We start from the raw sequence: 25,218 nt of genomic DNA, 5'->3' as shown, positions 1-25,218 counted from the left end.
TGGAGTTGACTCCATGTTCTTTTGAGTTGTCATCTTTATGAATTGGTCAGGTGGCTATTACTTTGTGAAGTGAGATGCAGTGATCGTGGGGCAATTTGAGTGATTTCCAGTGTCCTCGAGGATCAGTAGCCAGAGGTTTATGGGAAATCCTAAAGAAACTACAAGGGAGCGATGAGAAATCTTTACACACAACGAGTTAGAATCATAGAATCCTGACAGCAGGACATTCAACCCGTTGAGTCACACCAACCCTAGGGACAGCATTCCTTTACCTTATCCTGTAACCCAAGGTGTTGTGCTGTGTGCAAAGCGATGTTGGAAGCAGATTCCATCAGAATTCTCAAAAGGCAATTGGATAGATAGATTCCCTACACTGTGGAAACAGGCCCTTCGGCCCAACAAGTCCACACTGACCCTCCGAAGAGTAACGCACCCAACCCCATTTCCCTCTGACTAATGCGCCTAACACTATGGGCAATTCACCTGACCTGCACATCTTTGGACTGTGGGAGGAAATCGGAGTACCTGAAAAAAAACCCACGCAGACACGGGGAGAACGTGCAAACTCCACATAGACTGGAGTTGCCCAAGGCTGGAATCGAACCTGGCACCCTGGTGCTGAGAGGCAGCAGTGCTAACCACTGGGTCACCATGCCGCAAGGAAGAAATTGCAGGGCTGTGGGGAACTCTCTCAAAGAGAGAGCCAAGACTGAATGGGCCCCAATGGTACCATCTCCAAGTGCTGTGCCAATTTGTAGTTTAAATACTCACTAAGAACCAGAATGGGATCTGGGAGAATATCCATTTGTGCGGAAACTAATTTAAACTTTTCACCTCTCTGGCTGGTTTAGGATGTTGAGAAAGAGTTGGAGGTTCAGATTGGTATGAAGCAAGAGATGGAACTAGCTATGAAAATGCTGGAAAAAGACATCTGTGACAAACAAGACGTGTTGGTAACATTCCGGCAACAGCTGGACGATGTCCAGGCTCTCAACCATGAACTGTCCCAAAAACTTCAGGTAAGCAACACAGCGAGTTGGTGTGGCAACAACAAAAACATTGATATGGTGCCTTATGATGTAGAAACACCAGCTGGTGCTTGACATGGGCAGTGTGTTCCCTCAGTATTTGTGTGCTGCTGATGATAGGAAACACTAGCCTTCATGCTGACCTGGCTAGCAGCTCTTTAGGTATAGCTATTCAACAAGGCAGCTACACCACTGTGTTTTCAAAAGAGCAATTCGCAACGGTTTCACCAGGAAGGCCTCACCAATGGCACCCACGTCTGGTGGGAGCGGTGACCAAAGAAGATTGACCCATTTGCCTGTCCTTAGCAGTGTCACACCACACAGTGCAGTGAATTAATATTGGGCAGCTCAAACAAGATTCCAAATTTAAAGCAGTCCTTGTAGATCAGAAACAAAATCCCAAATTTCTGGGAAAACTCAGCATGTCTGTTAACATCCGTGGAGAGAAAGCAAAATTAATGTTTCAGGTCTAGCGGCCAGGTCTGTTTCCAAGTTTAGTTCTGAGGGATGGTCACTGCACCCAAAACGTTAACTCTGATTTCTCTCCTCAGGTACTGTCGGACCTACTGAGTTTTCCCAACAATTTCTGGGATTAACATATATAATTCTTTGAGATTTGCATAGACAGGATCGTTAGGAAGGCGTTTGGCATACTTGCCTTCATTGCTCAGACCTTTGAGTATAGCATTGAGTTATAGCTTTGAGTTGGGACGTCATGTTGAGGTTGTACAGAACATTGGTGAGGCCTCTTCTGGAACACTGTGTCCAGGTCTGGCCGTCCGGTTATAGGAAGGATATTATTAAACTGGACAGTGTTCAGAAAAGACTTAGCAGGATGTTGCTGGGGCTGGAGGGTTTGAGTCAGAAGGAGAGGCTGGATAAAATGGGATTTCTTTTTCATGGAGTGTAGGAGGTTGAGTGGTGACCTTCTAGAGGTTTATAAAATCATGAGGGGCATATACAGGGTAAATAGAATGCTCTTTTTCCTGGGTTGGAGAGTCCAGAACTAGAGGGCATAGGCTTAAGGTGAGAGAGGAAAGATATAAAAGGGATCTAAGGGGCAACATTTTCAGGCAGAGAGTGGTACATGTATGGAATGAGCTGTCAGAGGAAGTGGTGGAGGCTGATACAATTACAAGATTTAAAAGGCATCTGGATGGGTATATGAATAGGAAGGGTTTAGAGGGATGTGAGTCAAATGCTGACAAATGGGACTAGATTAGTTAAGGATAACTGGTTGGCATGGACAAGTTGAACCAAAGGACCTGTTTCTGTGCCGTACATCTCTATGGCTCTCTCACACAGTCTCTTGCACTCTCAATGCAGCCAGACCTGGGTTTCTCCAGAATTTCCTTTTTGTATGCCCGATCTCCAACATTGGGAGTATTTTACTTTCAATAGGATGTCTTTGAGCAGGCAGGGAGAGGTGGGGAAGTGGTGGATTTTAGAGAAAGGTGGGGATGAGCTGGGTTAGGGTGAGGTTAGGAATCGAGGGTGATTAGAGTTCTGAGGTGTGTCAGAACAGTAGATAATGGTAGTGTTAATGGTTGTAGAAGAGACTAAGTTTACATCCACAGGAGGTGTTAATAGCGGAGTCGAAGTACATCAATTTGAAAGAGAGAAAGTGAGGGGGGCCTGGGGATGTGGGGGACATGAAACTTCCTCCCCCCCACCCCCACCGGGGGATTGAGATTAACATGCTCCGTATTGGGAGCTGTGGGTTATACGTTCCCTAAACACACTGAGGGACTCTTGTCAGACAGACTTGGGTCGGTCTCTCATGGTTTCGTTATTTAACTGTTTTGCAAATTGTGGTTCTTTTCTGAAATATCACAGGGCTCTGATAATGTGATTAGACAGAAGAATGAAATCATTACTCGTTTGGAGGAGAAAGCGAATCAGATGAGCTGTACAATTAAACAGCTGGAGCGAAGGTAAATGAACAGCGAGTCTGGGCACGGTTGGTTTGCGGGTTATTCGGGAAATCCATGTCTGTCCCCACTCTGAACAGCAGAGTGCTGTTTTATGAAGCAACAAATATCCCCATCCAGAACTGAGAGCTGGGATATAAGAGAGGAGGATTTGGGTGATTTTCCACTCAGGAGGGCCCCCCCTCTCAGTAATAGAAATGTAAATAATCCTGGATGGAATAACCATCACAGCTGAAAACCTGTCACCTGTGGGCTGTTTAATGCATAGCATGACTTTAATACTGGGGTATGTTTGGCCCTCTCTGCCTTTCACTCCCAGCACGGTGGCTCAGTAGCTGCAGCGGCCCAGGCCTCTCAGCACCAGGGACCCAGGTTCAATTCCACCCTTGAGCGACTGTACAAACTCCACACAGACATTCTCCCCGTGTCTGCGTGGGTTTCCTCTGGGTGCTCCGGTTTCCTCCCACAGTCCAGAAGATGTGCAGGTTAGGTGAATGGGCCATGCTACATTGCCCATAGTGTCTAGGGCTGTACAAGCTAGGTGGGTTAGCAACGGATAATGCAGGTTTACAGTGTTAGGGTGGGGAGTGGGGCTGGGTTGGATGCTCTCCAGAAGGTCAATGTGGACTCAATGGGCTGAATGCTCTGCTTCTATATTGGAGGGATTCTGATTCCTGTGACTGCTCCAGTCCCCTGTATTTTGGCTTTGATTGTATCTTGCTCCATTCCTTGATGCACGTTGCAGTCTAGCCCCATGCTGACACTCCCATTCCCAGCATCACTGTCCCCATTGTGTCATTGGCGCTACCTCGGTCAAAGGAATTAAACTGAATGGATCGTCCTATTCCAGTGTGGGAATGCTGGGAGCTGTATGCTCCCGAGTGTGGTCAGACCATGAGGGAGTGAAGTTGTGCGTGTGAGAGAGTGTGGATGTTAAAAATATGAACCTTATAGAAACTAGGAGCAGGAGGAGGCCATTTGGCCCGTCAAGTCTGCTTTGCCATTCAATATGATCATGACCAATCATCCATGTCAGTCCCCTGTTCCCACTTTCTCCCCACACCCTTCAATCCCTTTAGCCCTGAGAACTATATTGAGTTGCTTCCTGAAAACATTCAATGGCCTCAACTGCTTTCTGTGGCAGAGAATTCCACACGCTCCCCACTCTCTGGGTGAAGAGGTTCCTACCCCTTATCCTTACACTGTGACCCTGGCGATCGTTGGCAACTTGTTCTGTTGGAATTTTATAGGCTTCTGTGAGATCTCTTTCCCGACCCACCTCCCCAGTCTTCCAAGCTCCAGTGAATACAGTCCTGACTGATCCTGTCTGTCTTCATACCTCAGTCCTCCATCAAAACGTGTGGTGCTGGAAAAGCGCAGCCAGTCAGGCAGCATCCGAGGAGCAGGAGAATTGACATTTCGAGCATAAGCTCTTCATCAGGAGTGATGGGGTGGTCCAAGTGGGCTGAGAGACATATGGGAGGCGGTAGGACTGTGGGGAAGGTAGCTGGGGACGTGATAGAATGTCAATCTAATGTGGATTTCACTAGTTTCCTTATCTCCCTGACCCCCACCTCATCCCAGATCCAACCCTCCAACTCAGCACTGCCCTCTTGAACTGTCCCACCTGTCCATCTTCCTTTCACCTATCTGCTCCGCTCTCCCCTCTGACCTATCACTTTCACCCCCACCTCCCTCTACCTATCACATTCCCAGTACCTTACCCAAGTCCCACCCCCCTCCCATTTATCTCTCTGCCCCCTTGGGGCCATCCCCTCAATCCTGATGAAGAGCTTATGCTCGAAATGTCGACTTCTCCTGCTCCTCGGATGCTGCCTGACCTGCTGTGCATTTCCAGCACCAAACTCTTGGACTCTGGTCTCCAGCATCTGCAGGCCTCACTTCCTCTCAGTCCTGCCGTCCAGGAATCAGTCTGGTGAATCTTCACTGTGCTCTCTCCATCCCTTCGCGTCTGTCCCACCATTCTGTAGTGTCCCAGACAGTGACCACCTTCACGAGCTGGACAGGGGCCTGGGAGAGCTGAAACAAAGTTCAACACTGTCACTGAGTAGATCGATCCGAGATAAATAACAGTTGTCTCTGCAAGTTTTGAGGTTTGTAGCTCAGGGTGAGGTTCTGGATGTAGATTTGCTCGCTGAGCTGGAAGGTTTGTTTTCAGGAGGCCCACTGAAGATGTTACCGAGTAGGGTGACGAAACGTCTGGAAATGAACCTTCCAGCTCAGCGGGCAAACTACATCTAATAGTTGTCTCTTCGACAGACTCAACACCTTTGTTCAATTAATTTTTCCCAAGTTTTAAATAAACAGAATGCTGTTTGAGAGTTCCATTTCCAGATTCCAGTCGGGATCTCCCCATTGTTTTAGATACCTCTCATGGAGGCCATTCAGTCCCTTCTGTCTGCAATGGCTCTGTGAAAGAGTTGTTGGGTTAATCTCCTTCCATTGTTCTCCCAGTAAATTGTACTCGGTAACCTGCATTGCTCGTTTGTCCCCTCCATCTTGCATTCTCGCCACCCCCCCCCCGCGCGTTCACCCCCCCCCCCCCCCTTTTCGTGTGTCGCCTCTCACGCTCCCTGTCTCTGTCCTGTGCACAGTCTGCTGCACTTTGTGTTTGTGTGAGCTATAAGCAAACCTGATGCTGGGCGTTTGCCTGAATCTGTCAGAAATGCTGCTCGAGTGAAATTCGATCAGCATCGCGTCTGATGCCTGGAAGCTTTCTCCTCTGAGACGGTCCCCAGGGTTACTGCTTTCCTCTGCCTCAATTGTTCCCCTCTCGTGGTTTAGTTACAGAGTATGAGTGATGGGGCAGGAGGCGCTGTTTGTTGAAGATGGTTCCCCCTCCCTGCGCACTCGATTTGGATGGTTGGACATTTCAACTTGTCCTTTTATTCAAACACCCACCACCTGTTGCAGAGACAGTGTGCAGAATGTACACACCAGCCTCTGAGAACGTCAAACTCTGGGACAGTGTGGGTTGGAGGTGGAAGGGGGTCAGCACTCGCAGGGGCAAGGCCAGTTTATGCAGAGAAACAAAACCAGAAATTGTTGGAAAAACTCAATGGACATGACAGCATCTGTGGAGAGAAATCAAAGTTAATAATTTGGGTTGAGTGACCCTTCCTCAGGTCAGTTTACAGAGAGATCCATTTAATTCACCGACCAAGCAACTGCTTCAACAGTGCTCTGCATAGTCTATTGATTTTTGTTTTAAGAAAAAGGAGTCTGTATGAACTACAATCACTAACACCCATTATGGTGCGGAGGTTCAGTGGTTAGCACTGCTGCCTCACGGTGCCAGGGACCCGGGTTTGATTGCAGTCTTGGGACCACTGTTTGGGGTTTATACTAGGTGGAATGGCCACGGGAAATGCAGGGTTACAGGGATAGGGTAGAGGCTGGATGTGGGTGCTCTTCTCAGGGTCAGTGTCAACTCGATGGGCTAAATGGCCTGCTTCCACACTGGAGGGATTCTGTGATACAATGGCAGGCCCCTTCCTTCAGTAAGATGCAGCTGGTGGAGGGGAGTTAGGTCTTGTCTAAAAAAACAGTGAGTGGATCATTTTCCCCCAATCAATCCTCACCACTCCAGCCAGTGATTCTGAGAGGCTGCTTGCACCCAGAGGTGGGGACACTATAATTGAAGTAATTACCCCTCGCTGCAGACTCCATCCTGTTGTTCCTCCCCAGACCCCTCCAGTCAACACTGTTCCCTGCTTTCTGTATGAGAGAGATAGACAATGGGTTGCAGGAGTAGGCCATTCAGCCCTTCGAGCCTGCACCGCCATTCAATATGATCATGGCTGATCATTCCTAATTAGTATCCTGTTCCTGCCTTATCTCCATAACCTTTGATTCCACTATCTTTGAGAGCTCTATCCAACTCTTTCTTAAATGAATCCAGAGACTAGGCCTCCACTGCCCTCTGGGGCAGAGCATTCCACACAGCCACCACTCTCTGGGTGAAGAAGTTTCTCCTCATCTCTGTCCTAAATGGTCTACCCTGTATGGCTGGGAGTAGACCACGTGGACCTGATGGGGAGAGTACCCTGCACACAAGCGTTTCCAAAGCAGTGTTTGTACCTGTACAATCTCGGGGGTGATGAGTGCGTTGAAACTGATTTTAAGACTCAAGTGCTTAGCTCAAAAGACGAATTTGACCTGAACGTTTGTTCATGGAAGTTCTGTTTACTGTGTTTCTCTTTCTTTCTCCTTGTTTTTGTTTCATCTTCCCTACTTTTTTTTTATTTTTGCAATCTCTCTCACCCACCACCTTCCCTTTTTGCCCTGTCTCAAAAAAGTGAAAATGATTTGATGAAGCAAGCTAGGAATCTAAACACTGCAGCAGGAAAGCTGGTACAGAGACACTAGGCACCGAGAGGAGAAGACATTCTACTAGCCCGGCAACAGAAGAGAAAACCTTTTTTTTTCAAAGTTGTGGTTACAGTTTGAAGTGCAGCATTTTTTTCCCCAATTTAAAAACCAATACAGAGAGATGTTTATTATAGTATTTGAGTACTTCATGTTTCACTGGCAGCCCTTTTATAGCCACCATTTCCCCCTGGCCTGGTTTTGTTACTGCTCTGTGAATGGAGCAATACTCTTGAGAGTCACTGACCACTTGCAGCAGAGATCCCCTTTCAAAGTAATTGTTGTTTTAACTTGGGGCACAGGTTCGAGTGCAATTGAGTCGCTGTTGATTGGGCTTGTCTGAGTTGATGCGTTGTAGAACTTAAATTTTATAATCTTAGTTATTTAAGTTTGCACAGTGGATTTGCCTTATTATCTCTCACACATCTTCGCTGTCTCCCTACATTATAGTTTGACCTGAAGTGTTTCATTAAAAAGATCCATTTGACCAGTTTAGTGTATGGCGTGACTGCCAACTGGGATAACCTCCAGGCTGCAGAGTACTGCACTGGGTGCAGCGATAACCCCTCTGGCTTTAGCAGAGCAAGACCGAGTTTAGAGTTTGAAACAGATTGGGTTTTGATGGATTTGAGCTTCAGAGATCAACCGACAAGTTCACCCTCTTCCTGGTTTGTCCCTGACCAATTCTGCTCTGCTTTTGCTTTCTCTTTGTCGCTGAATGGCGCCCATCGGAAAGATCAGGAATGTTGGTTTCGCAAGGTCCTGAGTTGAGCAAAGTGTTTTGGTCCAGGCAAGTTTTTTTTGAGGTGTGCTGGAGTCAAATTTATTGAGGGCACTTTCATTGCATGATGATGATTAGCGGAGTGGACTCGATGGGCCGAATGGCCTGCCTTCCACTCCTATGAGTTATGGAAAGCAGTAAAGGAGGTGCAGCATGACCAACTATACTTGCGTTCTGTTTGGTAAAGTGGGGATTGCTCGTAGATTAGGAATGCCACCTAATAATGCCAGCACTGATTAAATGGGTGGGATTGTTCAGAAAGTATTTTTTTAAAAAATACAAACAGCTTGAGGGATGATGGAGACTGAGAGTAGGATCAGGTTAAATGGAAATGCAGAGCTTTGATGATACATGACAGAGAAATGTTGAGAAATGATACATTGGACACAGCAGTTCCCATGTTTTCACTTCATGGCTGGTTCACTGCTTTAAGCTCAGAGAATCTCAGTTTCATAACTTTAGACAAACACACTGACAATTTTTCAATTCCAAATTCTGCAACATGAAATGGTGTGATGATGCTGATAAGATTTCACTCTAATAATTTGGGATGCGATTATTTGCAAATGAAAGCTGCCACACATTGTAATGCCTTTTGGACTTCAACTGGACAATCCAATTTGGCCAAATCCCATTTTGGGTAAATTCTGTCGAAAGGGATCAGGTGCTGAAACCACTGTGTGAGACGCATGAAGAGGCCATTCAGCCCCTTGATCCTGTTCTGCCAGTTGCGATCTTGAATAATCTGTGACCTTACGAGTACACATTCCCAGGTGTTCCAACAGGACCTCCTGTTTAAAGTAAACTTGCAGTGGGCTGATGCCAAAACACAACTGGATTTTAACTTAACCTTAGAGGATCCAGAATTAAGTAGCATATGTGGAATTAATTGTGAGTTGTGTGGGACTAAATGGTTGCTTTCAGAGATGAACCAATTTTCAACAAATTAGATAATGCAGGAGGTAATCGTGCAACCGATATCAGCTTTTGCACAATCCTGTCCAGAATTATTTTTTATTTAAACATGCCTCGATCGATTGTGTTAATGATGATCTGTTGGCAGTTGCACTGGAGTTAATTCTGGTGCAAGATGTGTTTTTGCTGGGGGCAAAATAATGTCAACGAAGACTTGTTTTGTTAATTAACCATCATTATTGTGAACTGTGTAGTAATAGATCCAAATAAACACATTGAAAGAAACCTTCTCACTGTCTGGAACCCCTTTCCTTGGTCGAGATTGCCAGTGTGTTTCTTTTTCGTTGTTCCTAACCATCATTGAGTTGTTTTTTTTTTGTTTTTGTTTTTAAATTTGATCTATTCCCACCCCTTCACCCGCTGCATCCACCACATTCTCTTCCCCCCCCGTCTCTCTTTCTTTTGTTTTACCACAACCTCATCCAATTCAAATCCCAGATTGCAACAGACGCAACACAACTGGCAGTTGGCTGAGGAAGCCAACTATCTCTTCAAGCAGGAGTTTGGGGAGAAGATCATCAGTCTCCAGAATGAAGTGGAACAACTCACAAAGCAACGGTAGGTGAACCCCTGACCACTCTGTCGACTTGTGGGGGGGTGCAGGGGAGGGTGAAATGGCTGTTTACTGCAAACTGCAGCTTTGATGTGGATAATCCGGTTTGCTTTATCCATTGAATGTTCAAGGAAAACAAGAATTTGGGTCTGGAGTTGGCCGTGTTGGCTCTGGCTCTTGCCATCCAAGGAGAGATGTTGGCCAATGTGCTTCAGATTCACCCCCCAGATCCCATCATTCCTTTCGTTCCCTCCAAAGCTGTACTGTCCTCCGTCTGGAATAGACTCTGAGCATTTGTATCAGATCAGGTTAGAGAAATCCAAATAATAATTTTGAGCAGAGACATTGCCCCTTAGCTCAGTCCTAAATGGTTTCTAGACTGCAAGGTCTGACCTTTTTGTCAAATGCTCTCTGTTTTGGGGAGGTGTATAGTACAGGTCGTTCTGTGATAATGCACGTTCTGTTAACCTGAATTTGCTATAATGTGATTGACGACTTGGGGACTCTGTTTCTAAAGTGCAAACTTTTAGCAAAGTGTTGGCTGTAACGTGATTACATCACAAACGCTTCAAGTGCCATTTCTAAAACTGGCAATAAATGCCAGCCCAGCCAGCGATACCCACATCCCAAACAAATAATTTAAATATTGGCAAATTCTACTTGAGACAGCCTTGATGTCCACTCCATTCACTTGTGGGGGGTTTTTAGGTAGAAAGTGATCCAGGTAAAATTACTCCAGTTGAGAAAAAGACATTAGCAATTAATCAGAGTGTTAGTTCCACAAAAACTTGATTTGTAGGAAGTTAATTTTGTCCACAGACCACCCCAAACTCTTACTGAGTCCACAGGCCATAAAACAAAGGAACAAATTTAGACTATTTGACCCATCAAGTCTTCACCATTCAATCATGGCTATGTTTCTGAACCCCATTCTCCTGCCTTCTCCCTGTATCCTTTGATCCCCTGACTAATCAAGAATCTATCTCTTCCTGTCTTAAACACACTCAGTGACTTGGCCTCTGAAGCAATGAGTCCCACAGATTCCCCAGCCTCTGGCTGAAGAAATTCCTCCTCATCTCAGTTCTGAAGGGTTGTCCCTTCACTCTGAGGCTGTGCCCTCAGGTCCTAGTCTCTCCGAGTGGAAACATTTTTCTCCACATCCACTCTATGTTGCAGGTGTCTCAGTATTCTGTACCCTTCTGACCCTTCTAGAATACAGACCCAGAGACCTCAACCACTCCTCATGTGCCCCTTGCTTCCTGGGATCATTCTTGTAAATCTCCTCTAGACCCCCACCCAAAGCCAGGACATCCTCCTTAAGATATAGGGCCCAAACCTGCTCAATATTCCAAATGCAGCCTGAACAGGTCCTCAGAGTCTCTGCTCTTGTATTCTAACCCTCTCGAAATGAATGCTAATTTTGCACTGACCTTCCGTTAGCCGGCCGTCCGGTGAAGCTCGGCGTTAGCCGGCTGCCCAGTGGCACGGTAACCTCTTTGCCCACTCTCCCAGCCTGAGGCAGCAGAGCTTCAAAGGTGGGCGTTGAACTTTGACAGCCCGTCAATATGAATTTGAATATCTTAAATCGGCACATCCTACAAATGTGGAGATTCATTTGCGGCTTCCTGTTGAGAGTGATTTGTTTCGAGTCACTGGTTTAGCTGTGAGTTGTTCTCGGTAAATGAGTGACATGTCTGTGCCTGTCCAGGAAGTGGACTGAAACACCCAAAGCTGTGCTGCTCAATAAAGTGACCAGTAATGTTCCTAAAAACGCTGCTCTGCAGATTGTAATAATGATGGGAAATGAGACACACAAATGAATGGTGTCAATGTTTAAATTATTTGTTTGAGTTGTGGGTATCGTTGGCTGGGTCAGCATGTGTTGCCTGTCCCTAATTGCCCAGATGTTAGCTAACCGCATTACAGTGGCTCTGAGTCCCATATAGGCCAGACCATGTAAGGGAGGCTGATTGCCTTCCCTAAAGGACATTAATGAAATGTGATGTTGAGGAGTTGGTGTTGGACTGGGGTGGACAAAGTTTAAAAACCACACAACACTAAGTTATGGTCCAACAGGTTTATTTGGAAGCACTGGCTTTTGGAGCGCTGCTCCTTCTAAAGGTTTTCCATTATAACAATTGACAGTAGTCATCATTAGACCATTTTTCAAAAAAAAGTTCAACTTTCTGCAGTGGTGCTATTTAAACCAATGTCCTCATAAAATTAGCTTGCCACTCTGATTACAAATGCAATGACATTACAATTATCCCATCATATCACCGATAATTCTGCAGAGATTCATGAAAGGTTATTGGAGGAATTTTGTAAGGAGCACATGGTGATAGACTGTGTGTGAATTTAGTATGAAGCAGTATGGCAAGAAGTTAGCTTGGTATGAAAAGATGGGAGATGTCTCTGAGATTGAGAAATGTTCCATCCACCATTCCTTTTGTTTGACAGTGAGCACTAGAGAACAGCGGGAGGGGGCATGGAGAAGGGGCACCTTGTGGTCACTAACTGCTGCAAATGGATACATGTTTCAGACATTGTCCTGGACCAGAAGTGCCTTGGGTTGAGGTTTTGAGAGGCGGGTTGATAGTTTTTGGGTTGTCAGAGCTGTTAGTGCCACATAATGGTCCAGCAATTACTTCAGAAAAGTTGGGAATGTTTGAGCGAGAATGTCGTTGAACACTCAACCCTTACCATCGAGGGGTCCTGTAGAACGGGGTGGACCGGTTACAAACACATCTTGGCAGATGTGGTTCCCAGGGGAGAAACCAGGCTGTAATACCTTCTCTTTTACAAAACACCCCCAAAGTCTCCAATCTGCTCCCCTCCTAAGGAGTTAAGCTAATTTTAAACTTGCTCCTAAGGTAAGGTTAGTTTGCTTAAAGCCTGACATCAGAAACAAGGTAAAAGGAAACCAAGCCAAAGTGAAATGAATCCCAGCAGAGCAGGCAAGTTCAGTGGTGATTGGAAACTCTGGGTGCTACCCCATTCAGATGATGAGGAAACATTGTGATTGGAGTTGCATTCACCCAGATTACATAGAGAGGGACACCACCAGTGTCCAATTTCTTGGACGTGAATAATTGACAAATACTATCCGTGTGGGTTTCCCCCAGGTGCTCCAGTTTCCTCCCACAGTCCAAAGATTAGATTCCGCACAGTAAGGAAACAGGCCCTTCGGCCCAGCAAATCCACACCAACCCTCCAAAGAGTAACCCACCCAAACCCATTCCCCTACCCTATATTTACCCCTGATTAATGCACCTAACACTATGGGCAATTGAGCATGGCCAATCCACCCTAACCTGCATATGTTTGGATTGTGGGAGGAAACTGGAGCAGACGTGGGGAGAATGTGTAAACTCCACACTGACAGTCGCCCTAGGTGGGAATCAAACCCAGGTCCCTGGTGCTGTGAGGCAGCAGTGCTAACCACTGAGCCACCGTGTTGTGCAGGTTCGGGTGGATTGAGCGTGCTAAATTGTGCTGAAGTGTCCAGGGATGTGCAGGCTAGGTGGATTAGCCACGGGAAATGTAGGGTTATCGGGGGTTGTTCTTCGGAGAGTCAGTGCATACTCCACGGATCACACGGTCTCTTTCTGCATTGGCAGTGGGAGAGAATTAAGAAACCTTCTGTAGTCCCAATGTATCCAACAGACCAGTACACAAGCTGGAAAGGAAGCTAAATTCACCAGTAACAGAATCTATCAGTAGAATGAGCTGTAGTCAATGTCTGTTTAAGACAAATCATTGTCAGTCTGTCATGAATGGAATTGGTCACTAATCAGAATTGTGACCCAGTCAGTGCCGTTAAGAGAGCAGAGACAAGGTAGTGGAACTGGAAGGAAATACACCACTGCAAAGGATTGGGATGAATTGACTGAAGCATGCGGTTTTGCGAGAATTATGCCAGGGTTGGAGGATCATGGTTATATGTACAGACTAGAGAAGCTCCTTTGACAGAGGTTTGTTCGAGGGTTTAGGTAAGTAACGAAAGAGGAACAGTTTCTAATGGCTGAAGTGTTGTTAAGCAGAGACCAAAGATTACGATAATTGGCAAAATCGACAGGCGTAATAGGAATGAGCTATTTATCCACTGGAGTCAGTCGGACACTGGAAACCAATTCAGTAAAGACCTTTAGCAGAGAATTGGATAAATACTGAGGGCAGAGTGTGGGAATAACCTGGATTGGTCTTGATGTAGAGGCTGTGGGCTGAATGCTCTTTATGGTTCTGATGGAGAACAGAAAGCTAGATGGGCAGGGATATAGTCTGATGGGAGAATTATAACCAACAGCATGGACCTCGTCTAGTAGATAACTGCCCCCAAAGTGAAGAAAAAAATGACAAATAAAAGCAAAATCCTGTGGATGCTAGAAATCTGAAACAAAAGCAGATATTGCTGGAGAAACTCAGCAAGTCTGGCAGCATCAGTGGAGAGAGAAGTGGAGCCAATGTTTTGAGTCCTGTATGACTTGCATTTTGAATCTGTAATAGATGCCAGTGTTGATTAAGCAGGCTGCAATGATTATGCTTGGAGATGTCTAGACAGTTGAATACCAACAGTGGATAGAAATTAGGATTCTGGTTTAATGCAAACAGTATGCAGTGCAACATTTTCACTCAGAGGGTGGTACGTGTATGGAATTAGCTGCCAGGGGAAGTGGTGGAGGCTGGCACAATTATAACATTTTAAAAGGCATTTGGATGGGTATATGAATAAGAAGAATATGGAGGGGTATGGGCCAAGGGCTGGCAAATGGGACGAGATTAATTTAGGATATCTGGTCAGCTTGGACGGGCTGGACTGGTGGATCTGTTTGTGCTGTACAGATGTATGACTCTAAGTTGAAATGTTTTCATTCATACTGATTATATTTCAATGGGAACTACCGCTTTTATTTTCAGTTATTTACTTTGCTTTTAATTAAGCAATCAGTTAGGAGCAGATTGGATTTTTTTTCACCAGTATAAGATTAGAAGAGAATGTATTTCAAATTGCAGTTATAGCTGAATCAATCCCACGCTGTTTAGATTAGATTACTTAGTGTGGAAACAGGCCCTTCGGCCCAACAAGTCCACACCGACCCGCCGAAGCGCAACCCACCCATACCCCTACCCCTACATTTACCCCTTACCTAACACTACGGGCAATTTAGCATGGCCAGTTCACCTAACCTGCACATCCTTGGACTGTGGGAGGAAACCGGAGCACCCGGAGGAAACCCACGCAGACACTGGGAGAACGTGCAAACTCCACACAGTCAGTCGCCTGAGGCGGGAATTGAACCCGGGTCTCTGGCGCTGTGAGGTAGCAGTGCTAACCACTGTGACACCGTGCCGTTTAATCTCTCACTGTTGTTTGATTCTGTGCCCCCTGATGTGTTTACCTGAAACATCAACACGATTCTCTCCACAAGTCCTTGTCAGAGTAAGCTCCACATTCTCCCCACACTCTGGGTAAAAAAAAACTCTCCTGATCAGTTAGATTGATGAGTGGCTGTCTCTTTAACACTTGGATCTCCTCTGTAGTGGAAATATCTTTCCCGCCTCTCCCTATTGAACCTGGTGATAGTTTTAATCTCTTTAACCGTGTCACCCTAACCTGGTCACCTCTGTACTAGAGAAAAGACCCCTTTTTAAAAACACAACTCCACACAATGGGCATGTATCTAACACCATGCAGGTGAGGGTCTGGATACAATTGAAAACAGATGATGATATTTAGATGTTGATGCTTTTGATCTTTAATAAAGGTGTTGCTGTCTCCAGTACCCTGACCTGCCTGATACAGTGGGTGCGCACATGGGGATTGTAGGTGATTTTATAAAATGTGTTTATTGTGGTTTCTTTGGGTTCAGGAGTGTCTCACAGAGAAAACATGGGAGTGTTCCCCACCCTAAGCTACTGAATAGTCCCCTAGAACCATGTCTGACCTCTTCCTTCTCCTGTCCACTCTGGTGTCCCCATCCCAGTCTGTTTATTTGATTGCTAGGAGTCTTTTTTCTGTTGGTCCCTGTCCGTGATGTCTCCATGGCCCTGCCCACCAGTCACTGTGTCAGTCCAACTGAGCTGAAACCATTCAGTCCATTTAACATGGTCCAGCATTCACTGAGATTTGTGACTGATCTGTATTTTAGTGTCATCTGCAGGTCTCCCATCTACAGCTCTTCCAACGAACGAAAAAAACAATAGATGTCAAATTTTGTGTTGATGACACACACACACACACACACACACCCCAAATCTGGTGGATTTTGGGGAAGAGGGTGAAGGGTCAGTGTTTATTATCCCCACCTTGTGAAGAAGTGTCCCAGTGTCCGCATGGGTTTCCATGACATGCTGTGGTTTCCTCCCACAGTCCAGAGATGTGCAGGCCGGGGTGGATTGGCCATGCTAACTTACCCCATAGTGTCCAGGGATGTGTAGGTTAGGTAGGTTAGCCATGGGAAATACAGGGATAAGATGGTTTTGGGTGGGATTCTCTTCAGAGGGTTGGTGTGGATTTGTTGGGCCAAATGGCCTGTTTCCACACTGTACGCATTCTTGTTCCTGTCTCATTCACCAAACACAATTTGTGCTTTCTGATGTCACCCTGAGTTGCCTTTTTTAAAGGATGAAGGAACAGAAAGTGCTGGAAAGAGCAGCTCTGGCAGTGTCTGTGGAGAGAGAAACACAGCTTTTGTTTCAGATCAATGACCTTCCATCCAAACCCCAACATAACTTTTTTCTGAATTCCACCACTGTGTTGGAAATAATACCAAAGGATAGAGGAGCAGGAATAGGCCATTTCACCCATTTGAGTCTGCTGCACCATCAATGGGAACATGGCTGATCTAATCATCAACTCCACTTCCCTGCCCCTCTCTTCTCCCCTGCCCCCTATAATTCTTGATTCCTTTCCTGATTAAAAATCTCCGCCTTGAATGTACATAATGACCCAACTTCGACAGCCCACTGCGGTCAAGAATTCCATAGATTCACTCCCCTTGGGAGAAGATATTCCTTCTCCTCTCTGTCTTAAATGGGTGACCCCTTGGTCTGAGATGATACCCTCTGGTCCTACACTCTCCAACAAGGGGAAGCAAGCTGTCCATGTCTCCCCTGTCAAGTCCCCTAAGAATGTTGTATATTTCAATAAAGTCGTCTCTTCTTCTAAACTTTTAGTACAGGCTCAACCTCTCCTCATAAGACAGTCCTTCCATCCCTGGGATTGATCTGGGTGACCGATTGGGAGATATAGTCATTGTAAACATTTAGATCAGACTGCTGTTCAAACTAAAGGCATTGGGACACATGGTTGAGCGATTCATTATCGTAGTGTAACCCTTTTACTCCAATATTTTTGAATCTGCATTTAACCCCTGTCCAGGTCAGAACTCACAACTGAACCATGTTCCTGCAGGATGGGATTTGATGAAAGTTTGAGTGTCATTCCCTGTCTTTTATATTCCAGACTTTGAGATGAAGGCTAATATTCCAGTTACCACTTTTGGATGGGAATCTAATTTGGAAACCTGTCCAGTTGGTTTGCTGTTTTCCCTTGTCCTCGTGCTGCTATTTTTTTTGTTCGCTCTGGGTCTCATGCCAACTCAAAGCGGGAACCCCTTTGTGAAATTATTGTTGTCAAGCTAAACCATTGAAATGGTTTCTCCATCACTCAGCCTGATTGCATTCTTTCTCTCTACAGTTCCCAGTTGGAAACTTGTTTGAAGGAGCAGAGATTGGGTTTACACAATGATTCCATTTGTGATAACGATGTAGAACAAGTCCAGAGAAATCTGCAACAAATGGCCAATATGCAGAAGGTAAATGATCAATAAAGACATTGAATTGGCCTCAAATGTTAACAGGAGCAGAATGAATTTTCAGTTCTAGCGAGTTTTGAGAAGGTTTGTAGCTCAGGTTGAGGTTCTGGATGTAGATTTGCTCACCGAGCTGGGAGGTTCGTTTTCAGACGTTTCAGACACTGGGCAACATCTTCAGTGAAGCACTGGTGTTATGGCCTGCATTTTATTTGTGTGTCGATTTCCTTGGGCTGGTGATGTCATTTCCTGTTGTTTCTCTTAGGGTCATTAAATTTACCACCCCTGAGAAAAAAAGAACAGGAAAGACATCACAGGAAATGACATCACCTACCCAAGGAAACCTAAACACAAATAAAGTGGGCCATACCACCAGTATTTCACCTGAGGCTCACTGAAGATGTTACCTAGTATGGTAACGAAACGTCTGAAAATGAACTTTCCAGCTCAGCGAGCAAACTTACATTCAGAATGTTCAGTTCTGGCAGGTAACACCTCATGACCTTTTCCAATGCTGTGGCATTCCCTCAAAAACCTCTCCACTCCACCTCTTCAGTACTGTCCTTCAGCCCTAATTTTCTGATTCAAACCAGTCACCAAAGGTTCAATATTTCTCTGTACACCTTGGTGCTGCCTGCTATTTCAAACAGCAGGCAGCACCAAAGTGTACAGAGAAATATTGAATGTAAGTTTGCTCGCTGAGCTGGAAGGTTCATTTTCAGACGTTTTGTCACCATACTAGGTAACATCTTCAGTGAGCCTCAGGTGATTATATTCAAGATGCTCCGGTTTCCTCCCATGGTCCAAAGATGTGCAGGCTTGGTGGATTAGCCATGGGAAATCCAAGGATAGGGTTGGGGGTTGCTTTTCGAGGGGTTGTTGTGGACATGATGGGCCATATGGCCTGCTTCCACACCTTGGGGGATTCTATGTTGTACCAATCCAAGTGCCACATGAAGGTACAAGCTGTGGCTCGAGTGATTTGATGCTGTGAACGTTATGGTGATGATCGTGATTTGATGCTGTGAACGTTATGGTGATGATCGTGGAGCTGCCGTAGTGTGTACCTCATTCAGTGCTGAGAGGGACAGCAGTATTGGAGGGAGTGCAGATTGACTCCAGTGAGTGGCTGGCCTTCTCCTAGATGATGCTTCTTCACAGGAAAGTGTGGAAACCGCACTCTCAAGCAAGTGTCAGTCACCAGTTGGGGTGTAATTGAGTGAAAAGCATTACTGAGTTCTGAAAAGCTGTAAAACTCTAAAGATGAATATTATATAGAGTTTCAACCTGCCCATTATCTGGCCAGGCCAGTCCCTGAACACCTTTATTGACCAGGTGGGATCAGCAGGATTGACATTCCTACATCCAAGCAGTCCAGGTGTGAATGGAACAGATCCAGACTGTATTAAGGCTGGGCTTGTCATGTGGCAAATAACTTTCTGGGAGTTATCTTTGACAAGAAACTCAACTGTTGTACCATCTACAAGATGTCCTCCAGAAATTCACCAAAGTTCCTTAGACAGCACCCATGACCACTACCATCTAGAAGGACAAGGGCAGCATTTACATGGGAACGCCACCCCCTGCAGATTGCCCTCCAAGCCACTCGCCATCCTGATATGGAAATATATCGCCGTTCCTTCAGTGACGCTAGTTCAAAGTCCTGGAATTCTCTCCCTAAGGGGCATTGTGGGTCTACCTACAGCTCATGGACTGCAGCGGGTCAAAAAGACAGCTCACCCGTCTCTCTCCCTCCACCCCCCCCCCCCCCCCCCCCCCCCCCCCCCCCCCCCCCCCCCCCCCCCCCCCCACACACACACACACACACACACACACACACACACTCACTCTCTCTCTCTCTCTCTCTCTCTCTCTCTCTCTCTCTCTCTCTCTCTCTCTCTCTCTCTCTCTCTCTCTCTCTCTCTCTCTCTCTCTCTCTCTCTCTCTCTCTCAAGGGTCAACTAGGGACGGCCAGGTCCAATGAGTGAAGTTTTTAAAAAAAATTCCTGTATCATTGCTGCGTTTGCAAACGGCTTTTGTTTATCCCCCTGTCGAATGTTTTGTTTTGTTGACCATTTGTTTCTGGCAGGAATTGGAACAACTTCGGGAAGCAAACAAGAGACTCCAGGAAGTAGGAAAGAATAAACCTTCCAATGGAATGCACCAACGCAGGAGGTAATCTGACATACACTGTGTTGTGTTTATAAAAAGTGTGCAGGTGTTTATTTCTGTGTTGCAGAATGGTTGACCGTCATGCAATGATAATAGGTTTTGTAGAGGAAGGTGTTTGAGGAATAACTGAACAGCATTGGGAACAGAATTCCCACTGTGAGCAGCTCCTTCTATAACTAGGTAAAAACAATGACTGCAGATGCTGGAAACCAGAGTCTAGATTAGAGTGGTGCTGGAAAAGCACAGCAGTTCAGGCAGCAACTGAGGAGCAGGAAAATCGCGTTTTTGATGAAGGGCTTTTGCCTGGAACGTTGATTTTCCTGCTCCTCGGACGCTGCCCAACCTGCTGTGCTTTTCCAGCACCACTCTAATCTAGACTCCTTCTATAACTGTCTCACTAACACCATCCAGACTGAAAGTATTCATCAGTCTGAACTAATGGTCAAAAATCAATTCAACATATCTTAATTATTTTTATCAAAATTCAATCCACATGTAAAAATGAGAACTGACTGGTTCTGAAAGTGAGGGAGGTGAAATGTTCCAGATGCAATTTCCTCTTTGCCTTTTTTACTCATTTGTGGGACATGGGCATCGCTGGCTAAGTCAGCATTTACTTCCCATCCCTAATTACCCAGAGAGCAGGTAAGAGGTAACCTCATTGCTCTGGGTCTGGAGGTCACTTGTAGGCCAGACCAGGTACAGATGGCAGTTTCCTTCTCTGAAGGACGCGAGTGAACCAGATGGGTTTATCCGACAATCAACAGTGTATTTGTGGTCATCATTAGATCCTTAATTCCTGATAGAACATAGAAAGATACAGCGCAGTACAGGCCCTTCGGCCCTCGATGTTGCGCCGACCGAATCCTACCTAACCTACACTAGCCCAATAACTTCCAAATGCCTATCCAATGCCCGCTTAAATGACCATAAAGAAGGAGAGTTCACCACTGCTACTGGCAGGGCATTGGATAGGCATTTGGAAGTTATTGGGCTAGTGTAGGTTAGGTAGGATTCGGTCGGCGCAACATCGAGGGCCGAAGGGCCTGTACTGCGCTGTATCTTTCTATGTTCTATGTTATTTTATTGAATTCAAATTCTGCCACCTGCTGTGATGGGATTTGAACCTGGATCCCCGGGACACTGTCTGGGCGCCTGGACTAACAGTCCAATGTTAATACTGCTAGGCCATCATCTCCCCGTGTCCAGCTTCTAAAAGAATTCTCACTACCACAAAATTAAATTTAATTTTCTCCTCTCATTTTTTCATCCTATGTCAATTCCCCGACAAGACTTTAACGAAATAGGAACATATTTCTTTACAGACAGGCTCCTCTGCCTGTCTCTATCCCTCTGCGTCTGTCTGTGTCTCTGCCCCTCTGTGAATCTCTCTCCCCTGCCCCAACCCACCCCATCGCACCCCACCCTCCCACCTGTTTTTCCCCCTTTTTCAGTGTCACCTGCCAGCTCACCATAGGGCTGTAAAACGGCTTTACATAATGAGCTCAATAATTGATAGATTGTGAAAATTGTAACTGAATGCAAATCATCTTTAATGTGTTTTCAGGTCAAGCACACACACAGTGACAGAAGCAGAAAAGGTTAGCAATTTTTTTCTGTGACAATCCTTGCAGTTTTGTACATTTTCCTAAGAGGCTGGTTTTTATAACTGTCCTACATTGTGTCTCACAGGAACCTGACTGGTCAGTACTGGAAAAGCAGAATACAATTTGCAAACTCTGCCAAGAGGAAGCCTCAGTGACCAGGGAGAAGGTAGGTTCTTCATCATCATGTCCAAAACACTGCTGCCTGCATTTGAAATCTCCCCAGGTCCTTTTTCCCCTTGTACCTGTGTGCTCACTAACTGACCGTGACTGCTTGATGTGGTAATATCCTGATTTTTAAAAGCTTTCACCCTTGACTTCAGATTCTCCCCCTCGTGACCTAGCCCCGTTTCCCGTTCTGTCATTTCCTCTCTGGCCTCTTCTACATCCCGGATCTTGTTTTTAGTGCTTGCCTTCGGTTACCAAGGTCACAGGTTCTGGAAACCCCTCCCGGTCTCACTACCTTGTTTCCTCATTTTTTTCAGTTGCTCCTTTAAACATTTCTCTTCAATGAAGTGGTTGGGTGATTGTCCTAATAGTTTTGTTTTTGTTTAGTCACTTATTTGGGGACCTGGGTGTTGCTGGGCCAGCATTATTACACATCCCAACTTGCCCTTGAAATGGCCTCTTTACGTGGCTCAGTGTCCTAACTTATATAATTCTTTAATGTAAGGAATCAGAGTTGGATGGTGGGGGAATAATTGTACTTTTTAATGAGGGTGCTGGAGCTTTCAGTTTGAGCACCCCGAGTCAGGCCAGTACAGCGTGTCCTTCCATCAAAACACACCTGAGCTTTCAATAAACATAGCTGCAGATGAAGGGCTTATGCTCGAAACGTCGAATTCTCTATTCCTGAGATGCTGCCTGGCCTGCTGTGCTTTGACCAGCAACACATTTGCAGCTGTGATCTCCAGCATCTGCAGACCTCATTTTTTACTTTCAATAAACATAAACTACTGATAAACCAGGGGGTGGGGGGAACACAGGAAATGCCACTGGGGTGTGGGTGACACGGTGGCTCAGTGGTTAGCACTGCTGCCTCACAACACCAGGGACCCAGGGTCAATTCCACACTCAGGCGATTGTCCGTGTGGAGCTTGTCCATGCTCCTTATGTCCCGGTGGGTTTCCTCCACGTGCTCTGGTTCCCTCCCACAATCTAATGACGTGCAGGTTATGTGAATTGGCCATGCTAAATTGCTCATAGTGTTCAGGGCAATGCTGTGTTGTAGGGATAGCCATTGGAGGGGGATCCAGATGGGATGCATCTCCTTGGAGGGGTGGTGTAACTTGATGGGCCGAATGGCTTGCTTCCATACTGTAGAGATTCAATGATAGCCTAAGACATTTTGGATATTTCAGCCCATAGTGCCATTGTCTTCGACAGGTTGAGCACTGTAATCTTTCATATGGCTGCAATCACTTTTCTGTTCTCTCCTCTGTACGCTTTTACTGAACTTTCCCTTTGTTAAAAAAAACTAACTTTTGATAAAGCAATTGAATTGTAAGTGAATTCTAAATCTGTCCCTTAACTGTATAACTATTCATCCAAACCATCCTTCTTCCTATCTGTGTTGTTTAAATACTTGACCCAAGGAAATGTCAGCTCCTCTAACCATCATGTCGCTGGTTCAGACCAGAGTTTACCCAGTCCAGGTTTTAAAGATGGTGTTGTAGACCCTGACTAGTTCTTAACTGGGGTCACACCCGCTCCCTGATAACCTAAGCTGGATAATTTTCTGTGGATTTAAACAACAGCTGTGATTTATTTTTTACAGAAACGCTGCAGCAATTGCCTTACCATCGTGTGCAGTCAGTGCGCCGTCAATGAGCTGCCGCTACCTTCCTCCATCCAGCCTGTGAGAGTGTGCAACCCTTGCCACGGAGCCTTATTACAGCAGTACTCGACAACATTGCCACCCTGACCCACCCACGCGCACACACACACACACATAATTGATCAACCGACAGCTGTTGATTGAGTGAGTGCGGGGACAATTGAGGCACCTCTCAGCTTTTGTCTTTCTCATGAGATTAACGCACAAATTTGTGTAAATTCCACATTTCCCCCTTCTCCCCCTCCCCAAAAAAAACCTTTGTTTTGATACAGTTCTGAGTGATGCAGTTGCATGCTCATTCATGCTAATGGTAAACTCTCTCTCTTTTAGTGAGACAGTCTACTGATGACCAGCAGTAATTGTGTACTGCAAGGTGCTAAAAATATCTGAAATCCCTCCAACATTCAGCTGCTTAACCTTTGTCTAAGGATGAGGAGACAGTGGATTGTCTCATTAGTGTCATCAAAGTGCCCCCTTTTTAAATAAGGAAGCAATTAACTTAAAGGGAAACAAATAACTTAAATGTCTATTGTCAGTGCCCATCAACTGACCTCAGTCTGTTAAGGTGACCTTCATTAAAAATAAGAGACTAGATACTCACTTTCTGGGGCTATTGGGAGCATCTATTTGGCAGAGTGGCAGAAGCAGCAATCGGAACAGTCCAGCTCGACCTTGGACTGTAAAGACTTGATACAGAAGACTGCCTCCTCTCTCTCCATCTTGGGGTTGTAGCATCGAGAAGGCTATAGCTACCCCATTGAAACCAGCAGCGCTTTTTGGGAATTGTGTTCCTGTATTTCTTTCTCAGATCAACACTGATTTAAGGAGTGTTCTACAATTGTAACTTATGATTTTGCACATCAGGGAGAACAAATGTTTGTCAATCTCCAAGACTGTACCCAGCCACAAGGTTAGAGCTGGGAGATGCCAGCTGGAATAAAGCGACAGTTGTCAAATTTGTTCTTGCCACGTGGAGTAGATTCACAGAAAATTTCGAAGGCTATACCTGGAATCACATTTAACACAACGTGCTTCAATGTGTGGCTCAAACCAAAAGCAGAAGGTATTTATTTATGTGGCTAACGTTTGTTTTCCAGGGTAGTCTCACAGTTTTAAGAAGTGAATGTACTAGGACTGTTTATTATAAGATTAAAACTTGTTTGATTTAGTGATATTTACAGTCATTGGAAATCCAGCCATTATTAAATAGGTAGTATAATCTAAGATGAGAACAACATTCTTAATTTTAATGTCAGTGTAAAAGATGACTCTTTATATTTTTAATGTGACAATTGTTGCATTAACATCTCTCAAAGAAATGTGAGTTGTATTGTGGGGCTGGAGTCCTGTTCAGTATAAAACACCCCTGTGGAACCTTGGTGCATTTATTGTCGAGGTTTAACTGCGCCTCCTGATGTTGTCATTATCTGAAATAGTGTTTGAACAAATGTTTAATTGTGCACGAACCTGCGACTGTCCAGGGTTTTAAAACAAAACACCCCCTTCCAATCCAAAATCAAGATGGTTATATAAGTACTTGGTTAAAATTCAGTCATGGGATGTCAGGGCCAGTATTTATCCCTATCCACTGCCTTCAAGGGGTGATTTATTTTCTTGACTAACTACAGTCCACCCCTGAACTTGTCTCTGCAATAGATTGGTCAGATGGCAGCAGCATGCAACTGAGTGCAGCATTTATCTAGCCCCGAACAGCCTGCTGTTGAACTCATTATTCATATTATAAGCATTTTACAGATGTTACAAACCTATTTAGACCGCCTGTTCTCTCCCAGCATCCCCCACTTGAAAGCACAAGGGAACATTTTTATCCAAGCATGTCTCTTCTTCCCCCTACGTTTGGATGTTTCAGTTTACATTCTGGAATTGCCTTTCTTACACTTTGTTAGAAGTATAGCCATCGGCTAACTTGAATACCAACGTGTCCACAATGGGGGTCTGTATCTGTGCTGGAAGAACTCTTGACTCCACCTTGAGAACTGCAGAAGGGATACTCTCTGCACTGTCGCCTACACTGAGTATAATTACTGTTTTTGAAAAGACTTTTAAGAGTTTCAGGTCTGAAATCTTTCAAATACAATCCTGTGAAGTTATGTTTATGATTGCAGATGCTTGA

General features: G+C 45.3%; 1 protein-coding gene across 7 annotated transcripts in view; it reads left to right on the top strand.

Annotated features, from left to right (window-relative positions):
• rufy3 (RUN and FYVE domain containing 3) overlaps window positions 1-25,218 on the top strand; it is a 69,827-nt gene extending 44,609 nt beyond the window's left edge. For 4 of the 7 annotated variants that reach the window (XM_060851779.1, XM_060851778.1, XM_060851782.1 and 1 more), the window contains 8 exons: window positions 852-1,019; window positions 2,865-2,962; window positions 9,543-9,662; window positions 17,357-17,474; window positions 19,561-19,646; window positions 21,211-21,244; window positions 21,336-21,416; window positions 23,025-25,218. In XM_060851779.1, coding sequence (XP_060707762.1) covers window positions 852-1,019; window positions 2,865-2,962; window positions 9,543-9,662; window positions 17,357-17,474; window positions 19,561-19,646; window positions 21,211-21,244; window positions 21,336-21,416; window positions 23,025-23,171 — 852 coding nt within the window. In that variant the 3' untranslated portion in view covers window positions 23,172-25,218. Of the gene's footprint in view, window positions 1-851; window positions 1,020-2,864; window positions 2,963-7,278; window positions 9,330-9,542; window positions 9,663-17,356; window positions 17,475-19,560; window positions 19,647-21,210; window positions 21,245-21,335; window positions 21,417-23,024 lie in introns of those variants that run through there. The other 3 variants (XM_060851783.1, XM_060851784.1, XM_060851785.1) reach the window with 1 other exon arrangement.

This window comes from Hemiscyllium ocellatum, chromosome 36 (assembly GCF_020745735.1).
Source record: "Hemiscyllium ocellatum isolate sHemOce1 chromosome 36, sHemOce1.pat.X.cur, whole genome shotgun sequence".
Lineage (NCBI taxonomy): Eukaryota > Metazoa > Chordata > Chondrichthyes > Orectolobiformes > Hemiscylliidae > Hemiscyllium > Hemiscyllium ocellatum.
This window is presented reverse-complemented; position numbering and strand designations above follow the sequence as displayed.